Here is a 16481-nt window from a genome sequence, read left to right on the forward strand (position 1 = left end):
TTCATCACTCTTCTTTCTAACAATTTGATTTTTTTTAATCACTTTATGCGCTTCGTGTGACGCCATTATCACCGCTTTTTCGGTGCTTTAACACGTTCCGTTTAAAAAAAAATAGACAGTGACATGTCTTGCATAGGATGAACCAACAAGTTTTGTTCTAATCGCTTGAGAGTTTCCATCACTTGTTTACGTCACATTCTGACGATCCCGCAAAGGGTGGAACAGGCTCTAAAGGTTACTTTGACGATAGTGATTTAATGAACACAATACTTTGACAAGTGTTTGAAGGGGTGTCCCACCGCCACCGTGTGCATCTCCCTTGGCATTACTCCATCGCTAAGACTGACTCAATAAACAAGCGTTTTGCAGAAAGCTTCCATTTAAAAAAGCAAAATTGATATGACGCACTAATTTGTTTCTGTCTGTGACTAGAGTCTAGCGAATAGCACGAGTTGTAAGTTTTAATGTGGTAGTTTTCTTGATATAGCCCACAACTTTTAGTTTGTTGATTCAAATAGAGTGCATATCAACTAAAACTCCTCAATGCACTTTGTTTCGCATCGTAAGCAAATTATTAAGGTCGTTAGTTTCATTGCGTTTTGGTTGAATTAACGTTTTGAGTCCTTTATTTGTTGACATAATAACCTCTCTTACACAACAAATAGAGCTTTCCATTCAACTGAAGTAGAATATGACGTAGATATTCTTATAATTTCGTCATTCAGGTTTACGAGGAGAAAGAATAGTAGGAGACGCCCCCAAAGGAGAAACTGGCGATGTTGGATTTCCTGGGGAGCGTGGTGTAACTGGAGAAAAGGGTAGACAAGGATTTCCGGGAGATTTAGGACCAGAAGGGCCACCTGGACGAGATGGAAATCCCGGAGACATGGGTGATGCAGGGTTGCCAAGCGCTGAGGGGCCAAAAGGTGGGTTAAAAGACTTTTGAATTTTTACAGTCAAGTATCCTTTTTAAGTGAATCAAATTTAAGATTTTGATACTTACTTAATTGCTATACAGTATAATGAACATGGGATTCGTGCATGTTTATTATGTCTGAAATGGGCTGGAAGCAAAACATCTTATGCGTTGAGTTTGGTTTTGAATGTTTAACTTTGGTCTGACTAAGGCTTTGAAGGTTATTCCTGGTAGTTTTGCATACTTGTATAGATGCTTTTGACGCTGTAGTGCAATAGCCGGTGTGGCCACACTAACATATCGTATCACCACACCACGTACAATACAACTTATACCACACGGTTCTTTTAACTTGTTGCTCATAGGTTTTGTGTGTATTGAACCAGTTTAAAATCTAATTAGATTCGCAGCTGGTTTGTTTTGTTCAAAGCCTAGGCTATAAGTAACTATGCAGAAATTCCGTTTATTGTTCAGGAAACAAGGGACTTCGCGGTGATGCTGGAATCGACGGTTTTCCCGGCAGAGAAGGCCGCATAGGTCCTCGTGGAAAAGATGGAGAATATGGGGAAGATGGGAAACCAGGTCAACCGGGAGAGTCCGTTGAGGGAGAGCAAGGGAAGGTCGGGGCTCCTGGTCTCCCTGGCTTCGATGGACCGCCTGGAGATCAAGGGGACTATGGCCAACCAGGCCCTGAAGGCAAACCCGGCCCCCGCGGGCTATCTGGATTGGACGGAATACCCGGGATACCTGGTGACATTGGGTTGCCTGGGACAAAAGGTCAGTTTAACATTAGGGTACACCGCCGTATAATTGGTAATTGTTAAAGATTTTAGATAAGATGGAAGAGAAGTAAAGTAACCGATCTTTGTAATTATATCAAACAGTAATAGGCAACAGTAATATATCAAACACTTTGTATTTGCTGATATTCACCTTTCGTAACAATTTTTATAAAACCCAGATCTATATTTCAGGAGCAAACGGTGAAAGCCCATTGGCTGGACGCGAAGGGCCATCTGGACCACCTGGACCCCAGGGTTCTCGAGGTTCCAAAGGTCAAAGAGGGCCAGATGGTGAAATTGGACCTCCAGGTCCGGCTGCTACCGGCATGTTGAAAGGCGAAAAGGGTCGAATCGGATTTCCTGGATTTCCAGGTAACATCATCTACGCAGGGGTCGGCAACCTTTCGTATGCAGTGTGCCAGTTTATGAATAATAACAAAATATCAACAACTCGCGTGCCAAACATTTTAGTATGTTTGGTTTTGTACTGGCAACTATCTGATGTTAAAATTAAACAGTAAAGTTGAGTGAGTTAACAGACAAGAAACAAATTTGTTTTATTAACTTTATAGGAAACCATCGAATGCAGTCATAAGAGTCACTTTTTAATGAGATGAAAATTGGCATCTTTAAACCAAATTGTTAACCCTGCCTGTCCGAGGCCTCCAAAAACGCTGCTCCTCGATGAAATAACTACGAATTAGGTAAAAATCTTAAACATGATACAATTTTTACATAAACGTTATATTATATTTAAAAAAAAGTAGCCCAATTGGGCGCCAGCCAAAAAAGCGCGCCCAACGCAAATTTTTGGCGCCGGAGAAATCAAAAGTAGCCCAATTGGGCGTAAAAGCGTACAATCTGGCAACCCTACTGTAAATGTGCAGGGTTGTCAGACAGCTTTTAAGAAAAAGAGCCAAACAACGTCGAAAAAAGGGCCAAACTGGGTAAAAAACAGCCAAATTGTTCAATAACGTTAATAACGTTGTTAATAATACACAATAACGTTAACAACGTCAATAACGTCACAACATTACAACAACACAGTCTACATTCTATAAGAACAATTCCAAATCTTCATCTTCTACAGTGTTTCCACTCGAATCTTTGGCATTGGCATAAACATTGTCCAGATAACTTTTGATAAAATACACCAAGCACTGTCTAAAAAATCGTAATAACACTTTTCAGTCTCAATTTCCGAAAGACATTCATTTAAATAGCTAGTTTGATAGTATGTGCCAACTGCTTCCAAAGAGAGCCAAATATTGAAAACAAAGAGCCAAGGGGCCAAACAATTTTTTTGCGCCAGCTGCCTCTAAAAAGGGCCAAGTTTGTGAAATTTGGCCCCAAAAGGGCCAATCTGACAACCGTGAAAATGTGTGCAGCCATTTATTTAGCACTAGTGTTAGTGATGTAATAATAATGTTGGTGATGCAATGGTTGCACTTTCTTAAGGTGCTATTACGTGGGCGTCAAATCATTTGGCGTGCCATGAAAAATCATCTGGCGTGCCACAAGTGGCACGCGTGCCAGGGGTTACCGACCCCTCATCTACGGTTTAAGCTTTTTTTGCACCAACAAAGATTGCAAGTTCGTAACTATGTCCGCAAATTGAAAATAAAATAATTGTATTCAACATTCCATGTAGTTTCTGAACTGGAATGAGAGCGCTGTTTTTACCTACACCCCAGAAGAGAAGAGTGCACGCGGCCGAGGATAACATTTTTGAAGGATTGACTTCACTTCAACCCTGATTACCTAGCTCATTAGTTTACCTCCATGCATGTACACAGCAACAATCTCGAACTTTTCAGGGTGACTGTATTTTATATTGTTTTTGAAGGTGTGGATGGAGAAAAGGGTGAAAATGGTCCTCCTGGGTTAAATGGTAGATCTGGGAGACCTGGGTATCCTGGTGAACCCGGGGTGAAAGGAAACACTGGATTGACAGGTGCGATATAATAGGTTCCTAAACTAGGTTTTTGAAAGCAAAAAAAAATAACTTAACTCAATAGCAGAGTTGTGGAATTGTTAAGCAATATGCACTTTATGCAGTAAACTATTGTGTGATCTGTTTTCCACAATCAACCTCTTGCCTTGGAACGGCAATCGAAAGGTCGCCGGTTCGACACCGCTCAAGAGCATGCGGCTGTGTCTTTGGTAGGACACTTAAAAGCATGCCTGAAGGTGGACACGAAGATTGGCTTTCTTGCCTTCCCGTTCACTTAATCTAAAATCTTCAACCACCGGGTGTAAGCCTGGATACGACAAACAACCTCTAGTTTATTATCACGTGACTGTGATGGATTCCCATCATCCAATGTTAAAGCAAATAGAGGTTTTCTGAACTGTACTTGTAGTTCGACGAACACGTTTGCGTGTCAACTATGATCAAGTGCATTTTATGCATACAGATATTCTGCGGTAGTGGAATAACGTAGAAAGGCAGCGGTTTTAGCATTTGGGGTTTATTACTTTCTGGTTCATTCTACTCATATCGTTGAAGTAGTTATGCTTTCTCTCATGCGTGGATAGAAATTAAACAACCACTATTGCCGATAATACATATGTGCGGTAGAGTCTTATAGTAATGGCTAGCGTCGATTCATATTGATATGGCGAGCAACGCAAAACGACTGATTGAAGTTTGCTTGTGATTGTGTGAGCAGCTTTGTGCTGACAACTAAATGGAATCCCTGGTAGTGGGCTATATAGTTTACTTTGTTGCGCAATAGTAAGTAGATGCGGCCTGAGCATACTGCATCTTATCAAGCTGTATTAGTTCAAGTCTTCTTATGTTTTATCACAATGGTTTGCTTACTCCCGTAAACTAATCTGTGAGCTACTTGTAAACATTAGTGCTTTCCGGGCAGTCAGTCATCGAATCCAATATTTATGCTCAGTTAAATTGAACGGCACAAAACAAAAATAGCTTAATCATAAACAATTATAAAATTATTATTAATCATACAGGGCCAAGAGGATTTCCGGGAAGTAACGGACGTCCAGGGCCCTCAGGATCACGAGGGCTTGGTGGTGTACCAGGTATATCAGGACTGATTGGAGCCAAAGGTCAAGCAGGTTGGTTAAAAATTGTGATGCTATGTTGTTTCTTTGTTTATACTCGAGCAAGCTGCTTCTCAATAACTACATTATTGTTACTTGATGCCTTTGACAAAATGCAGGTGAAATGTTTAGTCGGGTTTAAGTTAATTATTGATGTGCACGATTATTACTCTTACTGCTGCCACACTTAATGATTGTTCAATCGTAATGTTTCACATGTTTCTATAAATTAAACGTTTTAATCTTGTTTGAGTGAAAATTATTATTGTTGTGGTTTCTGTCAATCATTTCATGCTTTGACGTGGCAAAAATTGGCTTCTTTGTTGGTTCTTTTATTTGAATGAAGTTTGTATTTACTTGACATCTTTGCTTCATTTTTCTTCTTTGTCTCCTTTGTTCACTCAATATATTGTTTAGGTGAACCAGGCCCACAAGGAGCCCCAGGCATTAAGGGTGAAAAGGGTTTCATGAGTCCTGGTGAATTATTGGATTTAAGGGGATATCCGGGGGTGAAAGGAGAGATGGGGGATATTGGTTTCGAAGGGGAATCAGGTAAGATTCCTAGGTTTCAAAATTTTAAGAAGTTTTAACTTTTTACAAATTTTTTGCCGTAAGCCGTAATTTCCAAAGGGTTCAAAAGTATCACACCCCACTCGCATATGCTGCAGAGCATGAACATAACAAAGTGACAACAAATTGTCATCACATCGAAATTCGGTACGAGTAGTTTAGGTAACCGAACTAAAATTTAATTTCCATAGGCGGTTAATTTTGTTCAACTCTGTATATCCTTAGGTCAAAATGGAGTTGTAGGAAAGCCCGGTGACAAAGGTGAGCAAGGACCTGCAGGTGTGGAAGGTCCAAGAGGTCTTGGAGGGAATAATGGCAGAGGCGGTCGCCCTGGCCCACGTGGACAAAAGGGAGACAAGGGAGAGCAAGGACCAAGAGGAATTGTTGGCTTGGAGGGAATAGTAGGAGTTACTGGGAGGCGAGGAAGACCAGGAATAGTAGGAAGAGTGGGACCTACCGGACAAAAAGGTATCTTTTAGCATATGATCAGATTGAACATGTTTTGAGTTCAACAACTGACCACTGTATGTGTAATGTAAACGCAGTTTGACAGTGCAATAAAAAAATTTCAATAGACTTTAGCTTTTAATGTAAGTTTCATAGTTCATATTTTGTTGAATAGTTGTTGATGCAGTGCTTATTTGGTTGCACCATCTATAGGAGTGATAGGCGAACCAGGCCCACCAGGAAGACCCGGTGGAAATGGTGTGAATGGAATAAATGGAAAAGATGGAAGAGTAGGAACAAAGGGAAAGCCTGGATCAGACGGAAGACGAGGAGCTCATGGTGTAGTTGGAATGAAAGGGGAACAAGGATCTGAGGGAAATCCGGGATCAATTGGTGAGAATCATCAGTTGCTTTAACTTTACTGTAAGAGCGCAAGAAGACATTGAAACGCTAACTTATGTTGCTTACATGCAGGTGAACCCGGAAGTAAGGGTGAAAAGGGGATTTTTGGCATATCTGGACGTCAAGGTCGCCCAGGCCCAGTCGGTCAACCTGGGTCAGATGGACTTAAAGGCGTAAAAGGTTCGTAAGTCATCAGGTTATTTAGTTTTATTTAAAGAATTCCGAAGTGTTTTATTTCAGCTATATTTGTCATTCGGGTATTGCAATATTTACTGATAAGTCACAAATTGGTATTGCATATTTTTTCAGAAACTACTGTATCATTCATGAACTAAACAAATACAGTATAAGAGCTAAAGTTAACTTTAGCAATTGATCAGTCAAGTTTGGCGATCCACAAAGTTTTGTAATGAGTTTGCAGAGGGATGAATCGAATATGTTTTGTTGATCTTAGCAAAAGCAAAGCGCAACTCGATGATAGTTTTGATTTTATTACTGTTTGCGATTTTCGTTTTGAGCCTGTACTTTAGTTGTTCGATTTGTTAGTTTTCATGAAATGGCACAACCGTGGGAACTTGAGAAACTTCATTAGAAGCATACAATCGATATAAAGTCATACATTGCAGCTGACGTAACCTCACCAAAAATGGAGTTCTACCACTGTTTGAAACGCTTTTGGTCTAGAATAGATGATAGCGAGTGAAAAAATTACAATCACTGCACGTGCCAACCAAAAGCTGCATTTTTGCAAACACTATAACAACAATATGGTTATTTAATACAGCTGTTCTTTCTTTACAAAAACGTTATAAAACAGTTATAAAACAGTTATAAAACGCGAACAGTTGCCGTCCCTCATTTTGTTTCCTGTATATTTGCTTTTGCTTTGGCCATCAATGCATTATTTCATTACAGGTGCAGTAGGAAACCCGGGCCAGCCCGGCTTCGTTGGATTGAAAGGTCAACCGGGTGAAAAAGGCAGACCGGGACGGAGGAACAGGCCCGGACCAGCTGGCAATCAAGGAGCAACAGGTCAGAATACTTTCTTATCGCTTGAATCTACTCACCAAGTCTTCTATGTCGTGAATCACATTAATCTCGCAGTGCCCTACGTTGCATATATGCAACAAAAAATTTTGGAAAGTTCATGGCTTTGAAAGAGTATACTGAATATTTGTAAAAAAAATGAAACAAAAAATACTCTCAATTGACCCTCTCCTCTATAGCCTAATGTTGCACATTTGCAACACATTTTACCACTAAATATTCCGTGTTGGTTGTACCTCACCTTTTTGAAAAAAAAATCAAAAAATTTGAGTTGTTTTCTTGGGCGCTACGGGGTTAAGCGATTATGCACTATTTGAACAACCGTAACAACATGTAGGATCCTTTTGAATTTTACATCTTCTTTTTTGAGCTCTCTTACTGTTGGTAAGCTCGTCTATTCTAGATTAAGAAGACCTTTCCTTCGCTTCTATGTAGTCAAGAGATGAGATCTTCGCCGAAAATTGCGAGTGTTTTATTTTTATGGTTCTTTGAAATACTACGTTTTGTGCATATCACTAAAAGACTGTTCCTAATGCCACAACCAGTGAAGAGGGCTTGCATTGTTGATTAAAATCCGGACAAAAATCTTATGATTACACATCTCAAAGTAGATGTTTTTAGCCAGTAGTCGGGTACAAATTTAGCCGAATCTGTTAAGCAAGTTACCTTGAAGTAAGGAAACCACCGCTTGTTTGAGTCTTTACAGTCCATTTATTTGTTCTTTCATCACAGGATTTTCCGGTTTCAAAGGAGAGGAAGGGCCACGAGGACGTCTTGGTGACCAAGGATTACAAGGAATGGAAGGTGTACCAGGTCAGTAGGTATTTCCATCATCACGTCAAAACAATCCCAGATCTAGCCAAAGCATGAGTTGCACAATAATAAGAAAGTGGTATGGTTACCTTAAATTTTGGATGTCTGTTGTATAGCGATGTTAGTTTTATTTCCGTGCTAGCTACAGAAATCTGAAATCTTGTGTGTCTAAGTTCAAATCATCAAAGTAGTTTAAATTGCAGCATATTTCTTATGTTAGGTTGGTACATTTCGTGCTACCTGTAACCGAACCTTAATGTTTGTATTCTGATGATTGAAACTACATAAGATTTTCTAAGCCTGGCAATGCTGTCAATGTCATCTCTGATCTGCCACTAATCATTTACTACGTAATATTCTTCTGCTATTACGTAATATAGTAACTTTCCTTTTTTAGGGCAACAAGGGTTTGTCGGGCTGCAGGGAAGACGAGGAGAAGCGGGAGAGCCAGGGTTCCCAGGACCACGCGGAGAGCCAGGAGCAAGAGGAGTGACGGGTGATGTTGGACAACCAGGCATGTTTTTTGTTTTATCAGAGACTCACAGCCTATAATATTCTTCGAAGATGAACCTCATGACCCTAAACAGTAGTTTGTTTAAATTGTATCTTTTCAGTTTTGGTAGAGAGTACTCTTTGTTGAACCAAAGACAGACAAACCAAAGTAATTTCAACGGGTTTAACATGTTTTATTACGCAGAGACTTAACATAATTAAAATGAACTCAAACGTTTTCTACACGTACTTGTTTTCTCATCGGGACTCAAGTACGTATCAAAAATATTTGAGTTCATTGTAATTATGTTAGGTCTCTCTGCGTACTAAAACATGTTAAACCCGGTGAAGTTATTTTGTTTTGTCTGCATTTTTTATCTTTTCAGATTGTAAATATTTCTTATCAACACACGATGCAAGTTGCAAATTATAACCTTGGGCAATTATTGGAAAAGATTTATTTTTAAATTTAGGAAAACCTGGCCGAAATGGGGCGAACGGTTCTAAAGGAAGCGCTGGACAAGTGGGCAGTAAAGGCGTCACCGGACCCCCTGGTTTCAACGGCCTTGATGGTTTTCCGGGACTTGCTGGCGATATAGGATTTCCGGGAACAGAAGGAGAGCAGGGACCAAAGGGTAAGTTCTCGCGACTGACAGGGTTAATTATTGCAAATAAACAATATGGTTGATACAAAAGGTACTGCGTATTTCAATAATGAGCATAAGTGTAAGATAAAGCGTTTTTTAAAAAAAAATTTTGAATAAAAACTCAGATGTTTCTACCAGAGTTGTATTCAAACTTTTTATACCAAAAGTCTTGGTAATTTCACAAGACTAAATTATGTCTTTTTTATACTTTTAAGTTTTTGTGATGAGGTCATAAGAATTTGTGATGAGTTTTTGTGATGTGATGAGGGGTATCACAGAAGAACACGTGCTTTGTTCAAAGCAACCAGAGCTTGTAGAATTGTTTCTGTATTTTGTGTGCTTATTTTTCAGGTGCTAGAGGAGATATTGGATATTCGGGGGTGCTTGGACAGACTGGTGCATTTGGAAGGTCTGGATTGAACGGAGCTCCTGGAAAACCTGGTTTTAATGGGGCTCCTGGTGATCGGGGTGACAAAGGAACACCCGGAATAGCAATTGAAGCCCAAGAACTACTCCCCGGCCCAATGGGAGATACCGGACGGCCTGGCATTGTTGGGATTAAAGGTCAAAGAGGACGTGCTGGAGAGCCTGGGCCAATGGGGATACAGGTAATAAACATGCAATTAAATGGGTTGGTTGTTGTTTTTTTTTTTTAAAGAGGGCTTATAAGGTTTTAAAGGTGACTTATTTTTAAACCATCTTTACTTTCTTTTGGTCTTGATTTCTGAAAATTGTCACACTTTGATACAATTTTTTTAATTTTTTACTTAACTAGCCTAAAGCTATCAAACGTATACGGTGTAATTTAGAGTTTATATATTGGAAATTTTTAAAGGCAGGGTTTTCAACTTTTCTAGCGCTTTGCAAAGTTATGTGAAGCTTATTTAAAAAAATTCAAGCCGCACTGTTGTCAAAACAAATCCAGATTATAATGCAGTTACAGATTTTTGTGGAGGGAATACTTTAGTTTGCACATCGTATTCAAAAATCAAAAGTTGAAGACTAAAGTTCAGTGTGATAGTTTGCAAAGAATATCTTTGATTGTTGCAACATAAATCACTTCAATTTTAAAAATGTTGACAGAGTAGAACATAAGAAAATGTACGATAGTGTACATTTGACCTTCTTCTAAGCTGTAAGCACAAAGGTCAATTTCCAAAGCTATTGCCCTCTATTTCTTGATCAACCTCGATCTGTAATAATTCTAGGGGGAGAAAGGCGCTTCAGGATATGAGGGAAGAAATGGGATTCCTGGAACTACAGGACAGGCCGGGAACACGGGTCCTCAAGGATTCACTGGTCCTAATGGGCAACCTGGTAGGACATCGAGTTGAAAACATTGTCATTCAATAAGTGTAGGCTATTAATCGCCTATTTGTAAAAAGTGAACACGGTATTGCAAAACATTGAAGAAGGTATGCAATTAGCTAAATATATAAATATACAGTAAACAATAAATGCTATTAATACTACAAAACGTGCTCAATGCCAAGCAAAAAGCCAAGCAGAGCGAATTACATCAATTATACAGTAGCCTATATACAAACAATACTGGTGTACCTATGTGCTGTCGCTTTTGGAATAGGCAAGTTTCATACTTTAATTAAACATAAAAACATTGAGTTTGTTGAAAAAATTTCTGTAAATTTAAAATTTCTGAACTCCTCTTGGTTTTACAAAACATTAGTCAATCCTAGGAAAATGAGCCGGCCAGCCTGCTTTAGAAGATAGGTTCAATTCTTGACCGGGTAGAATTTTTACTCATCCTATTATTTCTTTGCATCACAGACTTTGTATCTCTTTGATTTTGAGGATTTGTCGACACTTTCGTTGTACTTTTTATCGAGTTATGGTTTTTGCTTGATACTGTAATGTAAATTTGAATTGACTTTATGGCGAAATATTGAGTCAACTTCTGCATCGGCTTTCATTTATTAACAGACGACCTTCCAATATAAGTATCAGTTAGAGTCAGACGACCTACCACTTGAAGCTGAGACAAAACTTACATAAATTTTTACTTGTCAAAACTTTAGGCCGTGACGGGACCATAGGACGGGATGGCTTTCCAGGTCGCAATGGTCATGTCCGACCATCTGGTCAGTTGATTGTGAGACACAGTCAAACCGTGGAAGTTCCATCTTGCCCAGTAGGAATGCGAAAGCTCTGGGAAGGATACAGTTTATTATACATCGAAGGCAGTGAAAAGGCACACGGACAAGACTTAGGTAGCATGACGTTGAATTCTTTTATAAGCTGAAATTTGTATCATAATGTTGGTGTAACATTTAGCCATCAAACTTGACAAATATTTAAAAAAATGTTAATTTCTTATGGCCTAGCCTACTATATTAAGAATTGCGGTCATATTTTATTGCAATAAGCGTTTATATGTTTTGAAACGGCAACCTACTTCATGTTGCATCCTTTTAGACCTAAAGTCATGTAATATAAACGTTGTAGCTATTCGTTGTTTTTATTATTGTAGTCTTTATTTGTCTACAGGGCAAGCTGGATCGTGTGTACAAATGTTCAGCACAATGCCGTTCCTGTATTGCAATCCGAATGGTGTGTGTAAATATGCAGGAAGGAACGACAAGTCCTACTGGCTCTCCACAACCGCCCCTATACCAATGATGCCTGTCAACGTTCAAATGGTGAAAATAATAACAGTTTTGCAATTATAAAGTAGTAAATTGTATGTGTTTTAAATGAATGTTTGTGGGAAGCTTTACCCTTGGACTGAGAAAGCCTCTTGAGAAACTTAATCCTGGAATAGTTTCACGTACTCAAAAGGCTGAATGACTGACCCAACTCGGTTCCTGAGGTTGACAAAGTGAAGTTTCCGCTTGATTGAGTGTTTATGTCTGTAAACTTTTCATGTCGTTAAATGGAGAACTGCGTTTGAAGCACGTCGTTCAAGCGCATAGCCCCGCGAGTAATACTATCGTTTTTTGGTCTTGCTGCTCCTTCGCGTAGCTACAAAGCCATTGTTTAACCGGCTGCGCTTGGGGTGGACGATAGACATATGTCATTTGGCGTCACACAACATACAATCAAGGTTAACTTCAGCTTTTGAAAATTTAGCCATTTAAAAAATCTTATGTGCAGGTCCGTGAGCATATCAGCCGATGTTCTGTTTGCGAGTCCAGCTCGATAGCAATGGCGGTGCACAGTCAAGCAATGGAGGTTCCCACTTGTCCGAATGGTTGGAGTAGCTTGTGGCTGGGTTACAGCTTCGCGATGGTAAGAACGACTTCTCTCTTTAATCTTTGTTGTATATGAGCGATGGCGGGGTGGATAGAGGTCACACGACTCGGGTTCATTCCATCGTTAGATAGTCAAGGCAGTGTAAGGATAGTTTTTAATTTTGTAGGCTAATAACCACGGATGGTTTTTGTGACATGCCGGGTTTTGATTGTTTCCTCCTGAGTACTTTTAGTCTTGTCAAACGATGAAGACCATATTTTTGTTCTCCAGCACACAGCAGCCGGAGCTGAAGGTGGAGGTCAATCTCTTTCAAGTCCTGGATCCTGCTTGCAAGATTTCCGAGCGACTCCGTTCATCGAGTGCAACGGAGCAAGAGGACATTGTTTCTACTACAACAACCAATTCAGTTTCTGGTTGACCACCATCAAGGTCGACGAGCAATTCAGAAAGCCCGCGATTGAGACCCTGAAAGCCCGCAATTTACGGACTCGGGTCAGCCGATGTCAAGTGTGCACAAAACTCGCTCATACAAACATATTTGTTTGATAAAGAGGACGCTTAACATCGGGTGAAAATGCACATACAAGATCATTTTTTCAGCATAGTCTACTGTAGACCTACTTGTCCAGGCTGGCAATTCATTTATGTTTTCAACAGCCTGAACGTTTCCAGATTTTTACCCATCTTAGAATTTTCAGTGTTAGATTCATAGTTTTATTGTCTCAAAGTAAGAAAGTGAATTGTTTTCCGACTGGTTTTCCGTTTCATCTAGCAGTTAAATCCAAGTAAAAAAAATCGTAAACATGTTCCACTGAAGACGGCATGGTTACCTATAAAAATACTGTGTGTCTGTGTGTTTTGAAAACTTCATAAGACTGTTTGAGCAGTAGGCTGTGTTTATTCAGCAATTTCAGCATGGTTGATTTCACGATAATGGAACAGATAGGGGAAGGTCGGGGCCTATGAGCATATTGGGTCCTATGATCCACCCCTCTATTTTTTTAAATAAAAAGTTTTGCCACTCCGTTTCAGCCGAGATCTTTTCTTCATGCTTGAATGCATTTCCCACAATTGCCAGGACAATCTTCTGTGAGAATTCGAAGCGAAAGGAGGGTTTCTTTATTTTTATGTTGAAAAAGTAAATTTTGAGGGGTTCGAAAATTTTACTATAACTTCCTAGTTTTTGAACAGATATTCGAATGGTTTAATTTGGTGACAAGTAGTGTCCTTTTTAAAGGAATAATGAAAGAAGTGCAGTATTGAAGTTAATAGTTTAGCGTCAATACATGTAAATTTGTCAATATGGAGAGTCGGCACCTATGAGCCACCTTGTGTGCTGATCCTATGAGGCCGGCTCATAGGATCCTACTTGGTTGAAATTCAGATCACAATTAGTTTATTGTTAGAAAGTTGTTTATTTATTTTTTATGTTTAAGCTAGTTAAGATTAGGCTATAGTAAATTGTTTATGTGTACTTTTCAATTTTTGTTTAACAGTTTAAGATACAAATGTAGGCTATATCTGTACATAAGCGATTTCAAAAATTAGTTCACAAAACTGACCATAATGCCTCGAACAACTGCTAAAAAAACTCATCGTGGTAAATCGCTGTTCCAGTTTCCTCTGTAGTCATAGTTCTTCCTCCACCCATCACTACTGGGTCAACAAAAAGAGTGAAGGGAATTAGAAAAATTTTGATTGACTTTTCTGCTTTTGATCTTGTGTGAATAGCCTGTTAGTAGCCTATAGGCTATTCGATGGATCGATTTTGTAAGCTTGTAATCATAAAATGATGGCACGGTTGTGGCATGCTTAATTTGTTTCATACTTTCTAGCCTTCTAGGCCTATATAAATCTGTCACTTATAAAAAAAATGTAGGCCTAATGTGATTATTAGAAATTACTATCTTTTTATTTAAAAATTATGGAAATCTTCCAGTTTCATGATCACTTAAGCCTCTATATTCAACTTATCACGTCCCATTATCTTGCAAATGTGTTGTTGTGTATTCATGTAAATGTATTCATCGATGTATTCATGTAAATACGTTTATTCTTTTGATTGTACTGGTGGCTCATAGGACCCCACGCGTTGGATCCTATGAGCCACTTCAACAAATTTACATTTTTTGCTCCACATTAAAAATCTGACAAGATACGAATTTTCTCTTTGGTGATTCAACAGGTTATATCACAAGTTATGCTAACATGAAATATGAGGTGAAAATATTCAGAAATAAAAGAGTTATGGGACTAAATCAAAAAGGGGGATCATAGGCCCCGACCTTCCCCTAGTGATTTTAAACAGTTTATAAACAAGATTGCGGTAACCACTTGTAAAGGTGATAAAAATATTTTCTAACGTGATCGATTTCCGCCATTCTCAAGCCAATTTCCGCAAACCAAGGCGATGCCAGGCGCTTGAACTGCTTCGACGACGCGAAGGGACTCAGTGCGCTTTGTTTCCAATTAGATGGCGAGTGCCTTGCAGTGCTGGCCGAAGTTTCCTACCCAAAATCATGATTTTTTTGCGAATGCGTCAACGTCGAGATTGTCGAAACCTGTTCAACTTACTATTCACAAAATAGGCTAATACACTGGACTTCGCTGGACCATCCAACATTGAACTCTTCTTATGAAATTTTTTGTATTAATCTCGCATCCATCCATTTTTCGATTATATTTTACCGTTAAATTAGACCGCTCGCTTGATCGAACCAATTGGACTTAGTCCTGATGTGGTCGGATTAAACATAGCTATTTCTATTTAAAGTTATAGCCTACTGAAGTGATGTAGGCCTAGTAAAAACAAAGTATCTCTCGTGGAATAAAAATTAAATACCTTTTGTTGTAGCCTAATTGGGGTTTCATCGGTCAATTCTAAATAACATATTGTTTTCATTTTATAACAAAAGTGCTTTATTTGTAACGTAGTTGTGTATCAATATTTTGTTATTTGAAATGATTTATTTCAACTCAATTGTTTGTTTTACTTCATCACGATCTGTGTTTTGGACACAACGATGGTTCTACAATTTTCCACCGAGACATGCTTTCAACAAACTTTCTATCTGAAGGTTTCAAATGGCAAGATTAAATATTGCAAACATTTGACACCTACTTTGTTGCCACGTCTCTTGGTGCGGCTCGGAGGAACAAACTGCTAATGCATGATATACGCCTATCAGAGCTGGACGATGCTTCACGCACCTGCCCTGAAATCTGAACAATCCTGTTTCACAAGAAAGAAGACGTCTCTTGGTACCAAAAGAAAGTTACTTAAAAGCCGTGACAATTGTTTCATTTTTCAAACGTAAACAGGTTCAAGGTAGCCTATATTGACAATTGCCAAGCATGGATTCATGACTGCTCTAAAAATTGGCTTTACGTGGTTGTCTAGCTCAGCAAAACGCACGTCTTTCTTTAATATTTATGCATTTTGGTTGCTACTCGTACACCAGCGTTTCCATTCATTTTTTTGTAAATGTCATTATTTCCCTAACGTTTGTTTTTTGATGCTTTATGATTATGCTGATACGTACGCTAACTTGCCACTTTTATATCGGGTTAACGGCTTGGTGGAAACTAAACGCAAGAAAGATTTTCCAAAAACAAGTCTAATATGACACAGTTGAGTCTCGGCATAAGGGGTTGTCCAAATGTCATATGAAGCCATTTTATTACTTTCCTTTTTCCCGACATACTACACCAAATAACGTTCTTCGCCGCCAACTTACCAGACGGTTCTGCTTCTCCCTCCCGAGACGGACTCGAATGACATTTAACAACCCTAAACTTTACGCAGCAGTGACAGAAAGGAGTAGTCAAACATTGTAGCTGTCCAACACATCTGCTGAAACTTGACGTGTTTTCTCTGAAGAATTCGTAAAATCAAAAACATTGTTGTCTAACACGTGCGGATATGACTAAAGTGAAATATGGCTTCGTCTAGCAGGCCATGATCACAAACGTCAATACAAATCGTAGCCTACGCTAAAAATGTGACGACAAAGCAAATGCTTCGAATGGAAAGTTTCGCCAGTTTTGACCGCATCTCCTCAGAGCTGAGAAGATTGGCCGAAGCCA

General features: G+C 39.1%; 1 protein-coding gene across 1 annotated transcript in view; it reads left to right on the plus strand.

Annotated features, from left to right (window-relative positions):
• LOC145765354 (uncharacterized) overlaps positions 1-16364 on the plus strand; it is a 33201-nt gene extending 16837 nt beyond the window's left edge. Inside the window, exons 18-36 of the mRNA XM_082577159.1 lie at positions 726-926; positions 1391-1693; positions 1891-2070; positions 3545-3652; positions 4675-4782; positions 5185-5319; positions 5563-5805; positions 5998-6177; positions 6259-6366; positions 7102-7218; positions 7966-8046; positions 8444-8560; positions 9012-9173; positions 9537-9793; positions 10394-10502; positions 11222-11413; positions 11691-11842; positions 12297-12431; positions 12666-16364. Coding sequence (XP_082433285.1) covers positions 726-926; positions 1391-1693; positions 1891-2070; positions 3545-3652; positions 4675-4782; positions 5185-5319; positions 5563-5805; positions 5998-6177; positions 6259-6366; positions 7102-7218; positions 7966-8046; positions 8444-8560; positions 9012-9173; positions 9537-9793; positions 10394-10502; positions 11222-11413; positions 11691-11842; positions 12297-12431; positions 12666-12941 — 3164 coding nt within the window. The 3' untranslated portion in view covers positions 12942-16364. The remainder of the gene's footprint in view (positions 1-725; positions 927-1390; positions 1694-1890; positions 2071-3544; positions 3653-4674; positions 4783-5184; positions 5320-5562; positions 5806-5997; positions 6178-6258; positions 6367-7101; positions 7219-7965; positions 8047-8443; positions 8561-9011; positions 9174-9536; positions 9794-10393; positions 10503-11221; positions 11414-11690; positions 11843-12296; positions 12432-12665) is intronic.
• The last annotated feature ends 117 nt before the right edge of the window (positions 16365-16481 follow it).

The sequence above is a fragment of the Aplidium turbinatum genome, chromosome 2, assembly GCF_918807975.1.
Source record: "Aplidium turbinatum chromosome 2, kaAplTurb1.1, whole genome shotgun sequence".
NCBI lineage: Eukaryota > Metazoa > Chordata > Ascidiacea > Aplousobranchia > Polyclinidae > Aplidium > Aplidium turbinatum.